We start from the raw sequence: 7,764 nt of genomic DNA, 5'->3' as shown, positions 1-7,764 counted from the left end.
TCAGAAAAATAAGCAAAGGATTAAAAATGGCTTAAGTAATCAGAAAGTATGTGGAAGACTCATGACAAGTTTAGAGGAAAATAACTTTTAAAAAAACTTCATTGATGTTAAAATGAAGGAATTTCCTTCTAAAAACATTCAGGCAGGACAGAGAACTGCTTTTTCACTCTTTTGACCAAGATATTTTTAGGGTGCAGATAACCGTGAGAAGTTAATGTTCCTGTAATGACCCAGTGTGTGATACCAGTACAAACAAACTTGAAAACAAGCCATTTATTAAACTGCCATTATGGAAACACAATCAAAACTTCCATCTCTGTTGACTTTCAGTTCTCATTTGGAAAGAACTACTGGCCAAGTCAATATTCCTTATTCATGAAAATCACAACCCACACCCTAAAAGCAGGTATAACAATCTTGTTTCTTCCCCTTGGTGCTCCAGGAATAACAGTAGCATAATTTAAAACTATTTACCAAAGTCACCTGTGCACTTTGTGCCACACTTTGAATTTTGCAGCTTCTGACGGTTTGGGTTTTCTCCTCCAGATATGATGGCTGGAGTTTAACTGCTGCCTGTCAAGTGTAGCAGGGCATGTTAGAGAGAACGTGTGTGGGAAGAGATTTCTCTGAATTGCAAATCAGCTGCACTGAGCAAACTGCCTTGTATTGGCTTTCATCAAGGAGCCACTCCTGTACTCTTAACAGCAGAATCTGCACAACGGTCACAGAAATGGGCAAGTATGGAAAAACATCACCTCCTTGCTATGGGTCATGTTTCAGTTGGGTTCTTCTCCCCACTGCTCCGTGCCCACAGCTAGCACATCAGCTCTGTCCTCTTCAGTCACACAAGAGCAGGGCTGCCCGTTTTCTGGGCTCATCAGACTGAAGAGGCTTTTACTGGAACAAGTTTTGGCTTCAAAGTTCCCAGGCTGGGTGTCCATACACCAAAATATAAAGGCTATTCATGAAGTAGCTGCACCTCTGGTAGGGACATGGTTTAGCAGTGGGCTTGGCAGTGCCCAGTTAATGGTTGGACTTTATGATCTTAAAGGTCTTTCCCAACCTCAATGAGTCTGTGCTTCTATGATTATGAGTGGTCCCTGCCAAACATGTTTTTTTTAAGGTGAAAGTGTTGCTAGGGCTCAGCAGGTGCCACTAGTGGGACAGGATGAGCCCCAGTACCTCCCTGGCCTTGCCAGGCTCTAGCTACATACGGGGGTTGTGCTTGGAAACCATGCCCACCTTCCTGAGTGCTGCTTGTCTAGGCCCCAGGCTCAGTTCAGTTCCCTGAGCCACCCCCCCGCCCAGGCTGGTGCCCCAGCCCCTTCCTGGCTCTGGACACGCTCCAGCCCCTCAGGGTCTGGCTGGTGCTGAGGGGCCCAAACTGAGCCCAGCATCCGAGGGGCGGCCCCCCCAGTGCCCAGCGCAGGGGGACGGGCACTGCCCCGGCCCTGCTGGCCACGCCGTGTCTGACACCAGCCAGGGTGCTGCCGGCCCCCTTGGCCACCTGGGCATGCGGGGGGCTCGTGCCCAGCTGCTGCCCCCCCAGCCCCTTCCCTGCCGGGCAGTGCCCAGCCCCCTGCCCCCAGCTCCTGGGGCTGGTGTGACCCCCTGGCAGGGCCTGGCACGGGGCTGGGGTGACCCTCACACAGCTGGGCTCAGCCCCTCAGCCAGCCTGCCCGCCCAGACCCCCTGCAAGAGCCCCCTGGCAGGTTAGTGCTCCCCCCAACTTGGTGCCACCTGCGGGCACTCACCAAGGAGAGGACCCCCAGCATCGGCTACCACCAGCCGGGGCCAACCTGCGAGCAAGGCCGAGGCCTCAAGAGGCTGTCCATGAAGCCGCCCCCTGTGGCGGCCCCGACGGGCCAATGGCAGCCTCGCTGGCGGTCACGTGACAGGAGGGCGACGTTCAAAATGGCGGCGCCGGCAGTAGCGCGCTCCACCTGCGGCCCCTCCTCCGTGAGTGCTTCCGCAGGCCATGTGCACGCTAGCCACGCCTCTGGTTGGCGCGGCCTACTTCCGGGAGGCGCGGGGCTCTGGCCGAACACGTGTGGGGCTGTGCCGGCGGGAGGAGGGACTCGCGCGGAAGTGGTGCGGCCGCTCGCATCGTGTGGCCTACTTCCGGCATAGAGCCTACGGGAGGAAGGCACGCTAGTAGCGCCGTGTAGAGACCCCGGGCAGTGCTCCCCCGGCTGCCATGGCGGGGCACACGCAGGTAGGAGCCGTGCCCTGGTGCAGGATGGCCTGCTGTGCCCTCCCCAGTGCCGCAGCCCTCAATGCCTGAAGCTCTGTACCCCCCTCCCCCGCCTCCCTGCAGCCTTGCGCAGTGGCTACCATCATGGCTGGCACTGCTGGCCCCCTGGCCTAGCCACAGCGTGGCCTCATGCCACCCCCTGAGCTAAACCCCCCCTAACCCCCCACCTGCGCCCCCAGCATGGCCTCACTAGCTGGCCCTGCCATGCCACATTTTCAGTCATATGGCCACACAAAGCCAGAGCCTGGCCTGTGGCATGTGGTGCGATGGCTGCAGCAGGTCCGTGTGGGTGGCTCCAGCTGCTGGTGCACCATGGGCTGCCAGGAAATAGAGCCAAGCTCTAGGCAGCATCTCGCTGAGGCGTCGTTCTCTGAAGATTGCAGAATCCCTGAATGGTTTGGGTTGGGACCTTGAAGACCCCCCAGTTCCACCCCTGCCACACACAGGGACCCCTTCCCCCAGCCCCAGTGGCTCCCAGCCCCGTCCAGCCTGGCCTTGGGCACTGCCAGGGCTGGGGCACCCCACAGCTGGTCTGAGCAGCCTGTGCCGGTGCCTTGTTGCTCTCACAGGGAAGAGTTTCTCCCTCATATCTGATCTCAATCTATCCTCTTTCCGCCTTTGTCCTGGCCTACAGGCTCTACTAAAATCCCTAAGATCCTTATCCCCCACCCCCCTCTGGGGCATGCAGCTTCCTCAGAAAGTGCTGTCCATTGGTGCTTAAAACTGCATGATTTGGTTTTTCAACCCAGGGGTGGAAGTAGCACCTGGAAAATAAAACATATAAGAACCCCCTCTCCCACACGGTGGTGGGCTTCCCTGTCCAAAGGTGGTGCAGTTCTGCAATTCCTCGTGGTGCAATCCTTGTGTGGCAGGAGCCAGTGACCTTTGAGGACGTCGCTGTCTATCTGAGCCGAGCGGAGTGGGAGGCCATTTCAGTGAGACAGAGGGATCTGTACTGCAGCGTCATGCTGGACAACTACAAGCTCTTGACGTCCCTGGGTAACCCAAAGCTTTAACTACTGGGTTCAGGCTGCATCCAGGGAGGGCACAGCTGGGGCAGGGATTTTGTTACATTTGACTCCTTCTGAGGGGCTGATCAGAGCTATGGCTGCAGCGTGGGGGGTAACTGCTTCCAGCACCTGTGCTCTTGGGGAGTTTAGTGCTGGAAAAATGCAGGATTTGGGTCTTGTTGAGCTGATGGCTGCCTCTGAAAACAACGGCAGGTGAGCTGTCTCCCCTGAGGGCAGTCAGGGACCCACTGGGGGGTCCTGGCCACAGGCAGATGATGTGGGTTGAAGGGACCTTAAAGACCATCTGGTCCCGCCCCTGCCACACGCAGGGACCCCTTCCCCCAGCCCCGGTGGCTCCAAGCTCTGTCCAGCCTGGCCTTGGGCACTGCCAGGGCTGGGGCACCCACAGCTGCTCTGGGCAGCCTGTGCTGGCACCTCGCCGCCCTCACAGGGAAGGATTTCACACCTGTCAGAGGACAGTACAGTTCCCTGAACCAGTGAGGTCCCACTGCCACCACAACAGGACAGAGATCTCTGATTACCAGCATAAAGGGTCTGGGCCAGGCACCTGGGAGGACATCCCATGCCCAGAAGCTGCTCCTAGGCTGAGCAGCAAATAACCCCTCGCAGGAAAATCCTGTCAGTAGAGTTGGGAGTTGGTTCCCGTATTCCCATCAGGGCTCTGCCCTTGCAAATTAATCTCCAGCCGCAGCTCCAGTATCTCTTTTTTTTTTTTTTTTTCTTCCCCCCCCCCCCCCCCCCCCATGTTCTGGTGTTGCTTCTTCTTGGCCTCTTCTGGTCACGGTGCAGTGCAGCTTGGGGTCACAGAGAAGACCTTTATTTTTTCATGTTAACAGTTTATTGCTGCCATTTGTGTTAGAATGACATGCTCTGTTCTGCCCCCCAGGTTATCCAGGCCCAAAACCTGACATTTTGTACCGGATAGAGCATGGGGAAGAGCCGTGGCTCTGCATGCCGCACAGCCCAGTGATGTGGGACGGACCTGACTGCCCCTCTCCAGGTGAGCAGGAACAATCCAACCCCTTGGCTCACCAGGGCATGGTGGCATGTTCCAAAGGCCACTCCAAGCTTCTCTTTTTCTGTAGCAGTGCCCAGCATGTCTCCAGGGTTCCCGCTTGCTCTCCTGTCCAAATCCTTTCCCTCCCCATGGTCTCTTGTGAGGTATCTCTCTCCTTTCCCTCTGGCCCTGCAGCCCTCCCCACACAGTAGCAACATCCAAGGGAAACGGAGGTTGCCTCTCTCCCTGTGCAAACGCTGCAACTCTGCAGAGGTGGAGGCTTTCTGGCTGCTGATGGTGGACAGGGCTTCTCCATCATCTTCCTCCAGCCCCATGGCAGGGCTTCCCATGCTGGGAAGGTGATGTCCGTCTGGTTTCCCTACAGGGTATGGCAGGGATGTGAGCTGGCTGGAAGAGCCTCCCTTGGGCTGGTGGCCCTGTGCTGGTGAGCGTTGCATGCAGGAGGAGAAGACACAGACACCCTTCCAAGGTGAGTCCCGGTCCCCCTTCTTGCTCACCACCGGACTCTGGAGCAAAGAGCCTGAGGTGGGCTCCAGCCCCGTCCCTGTCCTCAGCTGCTTGCGCTGTACCCGGTCAGTGCTGCCAGGAGTTCTCCTGTCCTGTGCATGCAGCATGCTCAGGCAGAGCTCAACTCCCCTGTCCAGCCAGGTGGAGGACAGGGACGTGTGTCATGGGTGGCCCCTGAACCAGGGAGAGTGGATTTTTCTTACTTTCAGTGTCTCCCCCATTCAGTACGGCCCCTCTCTCCCTGTCCTGCCACAATGCCCCCACCAGGAAGAAGGCAAACTCTTCCCAACCCAGTCTCAGCAGGAGGATGGTGCATGCAGTGGTGTCTCCAGTCTTCCAGACTGCTGAACAAGTTCAGGTGTCTTGCAGGTCAGAGTGAGTCGCTGTCGGAGGCGGCTGGCAGAGGAGCGGGGCCAGTGGAAAGCGGAAAGAAGGCACAGACAGCCTTGTGTCCTGGGGAGAGAGGAGAAGATGAAAAAGAGGTCACGGCAAGCACAACCCAGAGCAGAGGATTCCCCCTTCAGCCAGTGACAGAACAGCAGAACAAGAAGGCACATCCTTGGGAGCACCTGGATGGTGAGCCTAGGGAGAGGTTTCAGAGGAGTGGCCCAAAAAGTCAGCGCGCCCTGGGAAAAGTGACATTTCTGCAGGGAAACAGGAAACTGTCTGTCAAGGAACTGAATGAGATTATTTTGAAAGACCACTGTTACTGTGTGAGGGAGACATGGCTCTTGCATTGCGCCTCACAGCTGTGTCCTGTGAGAGAGCACAGCTACTGCAGAAGCCACGAGGTTGGTGTCTCGGTGTTTAAGGGCCACCAGAACCATCACGTACAAGGGATTGCTTATCAGGGTAGAGTTAAAAAAATTGATCGTCTTACTGGTAAGGCTCGGGTCATGCTGCACAGGCTGGAAAAGCGAAGAACCCAAACAGAGCGAATCATCAGGAAAGCCAACAGAATTCTGTGGCATTACAAGTCTTTTGACAGCAAGAGGCTGAAGTTGCCTCAAGGCTCCTCTAGCCCCACCTGTCCACCTGAGCCTGCTGCCCCTCCTGCTAAGGCAGAAGACAACCCTGCAAAGGGAACATGCGAGGCATTTTGTTCTCCTGCAAATCGGAAAGCTGTGTCCACCAAGCATCAGAGTGAAGGTGGCTCCCTAGGGCTGTCGCCAGAAGCACTCGGTGCCCTTGCGGTGTCTTTTGAACCCCCACCCTCAAATGCAGCTGCAGAGGTGGAGAGCAAAGTGACACAGCCCAAGGTGCCTGTACATCATGAGGTGCAGAGCACACTGCAGGTCCAGAGCCCCTGCACTAAGCAAAACATTGAAGAATGTGAAGTAGTGAATTCAAATTATGTATCACTGCGTGATGCATACAAACTATTGATGCAGACTGTTGACCGCTTATTGGACTCTGTACACCAGAACTTTGAGCTTCATGGCTGCTCTCAGTGTAAGGATCGGTGGCCCATCATCATTCAGATCGACAGCTGATGGGTGGCACTGCGGGGACCTGTCGAGCTGACAGTCGGGACTGTCTTCCCTGCAGCAAAACCCACTGAAGCGATCTGAGAGAAGAAACGCTCTGAAAGGGATGTAGGGGCAGATCAGTGGGTATAAAACTTGGGGTGCAGTGCCTGCTGGGGAACCATCATGCTGGGAGGCTCAGGGGGAAAGGCCAAGGGGAAGGGAAGGATTGGTGTGGATAAAATGAGGAAGCATGGAAAAATGGTGCAGAGGGGGAAGGATGGACAGCCATGTGTGAACAGGCACCTGGTCAGGCTGTTTCTGGCTGGGCTGCGCTTGATTGCAGCGGTTCTTCCTGTCTGCTTATTAAACTATTCTAAATTATTGTCAGTGTTGTCACAGCCCCTGGCGGGTCCATCTGTGTGCTAACTGTGCTCACAATGGAGCAGCTGCTTGCTGGGCCCTGGCGGGGAGGAATCCCCGGGGTGTTCGCGCCCTCTGTGTTTTCTCGGGATTGACTGATGCAGCGTGAGGGGAGTGGAGCTCGTGGGGTGGCGTGTTTTGTCCACGCCTTTGTGGCCACGGCTCTCAAAGCAGGGGTTGCACTCGCGGCAGGATGAGGAATGGCCCCGGTGCCCCCTGCGGGCCAGACTCGGCCCCCGCCGCGGCAGGCCTGTCCCGGTGGGGGTCACAGGGCCGCCGCCATGGCCGGGCCCCGCAGGGGCGTCACAAAATGGCGCCGCCGGTGAGAGCGGCCAATCGCGCAGGCGGGTGGTGTCACGTGGGGCGGTGTGGCGCAGGGGGTTCTGGGGCAGCCGTACGACTTCCGGGTCACGGGAGGGAAGGCCCCCTTCGGGCGGGACTCACCACCTGAAGTACGTGATCCGGATGTTTGCACACGTCCCTTCTGCCGCCGTTGCCGTGGTAACGCGGGAGGCACTTGCTGCTTCCGCTAGAAGCGGGGGGCGGGGCCCCATGCGGCTGCTGGGGCCGGGGCCAGGGCCGCTGCTCCGTTTCGGGCCTGGGAGCGCTCAGCCCTGCCGGACCGCTGGTACCGGCTGCGGGCCCCACCCGGGCAGAGGCAGGCCGCGGGCAGGCGCAGGGCCCGACGGCGGGTGTTACCCAGCACCGTAACCGGGGACACCCCCCCTCAGAGGCTCACCAGGCCACCCAGCTGTGGTGCCCAGCACCGCTGAGCACCTCCTCCCGTGGCAGGCCCCGGGCCAGGTGGGCACTCGCTGTTTGCAGAGGGGATTTGCAAATCGGCAGTGTGTTGCGTGCCCGTTCCTGTTCACGGATGGGGTTGCTCACAGGTGTCCTGCTTCCAGTGCGTACCCTCGGGCAGCACCACGGATGCTTCTCATGGACCCCACATGCTCCCCGGTGGGGCTCACCCGCTTTGGGGGCGGCGGTTTGAGCCAGTGGTTGCGATCTCCCACTGCCACAATTATCTTTGTCCTATTTGTGGCTAGTTTTTGTTGACATCAG

At 57.8% G+C, this 7,764-nt stretch overlaps 1 protein-coding gene across 3 annotated transcripts; it reads left to right on the top strand.

The window, feature by feature from the left end:
* The first annotated feature begins 1,956 nt into the window (after positions 1–1,956).
* Positions 1,957–6,661, top strand: LOC101917264 (uncharacterized). Of its 3 annotated transcripts, none has more exons than XM_055806405.1 (5): positions 1,957–2,215; positions 3,127–3,253; positions 4,172–4,285; positions 4,668–4,772; positions 5,036–6,661. In XM_055806405.1, exons 1-5 carry the CDS (start codon positions 2,198–2,200, stop codon positions 6,301–6,303), a joined length of 1,632 nt encoding a protein of 543 aa, XP_055662380.1. In that variant the 5' UTR covers positions 1,957–2,197; the 3' UTR covers positions 6,304–6,661. The 3 variants fall into 3 exon arrangements, with proteins under 3 accessions (XP_055662380.1, XP_055662381.1, XP_055662382.1); XM_055806406.1 differs by having other exon boundaries at positions 3,081–3,253; XM_055806407.1 differs by having other exon boundaries at positions 1,963–2,215; positions 5,180–6,661.
* The last annotated feature ends 1,103 nt before the right edge of the window (positions 6,662–7,764 follow it).

The sequence above is a fragment of the Falco peregrinus genome, chromosome 5, assembly GCF_023634155.1.
Source record: "Falco peregrinus isolate bFalPer1 chromosome 5, bFalPer1.pri, whole genome shotgun sequence".
NCBI lineage: Eukaryota > Metazoa > Chordata > Aves > Falconiformes > Falconidae > Falco > Falco peregrinus.
This window is presented reverse-complemented; position numbering and strand designations above follow the sequence as displayed.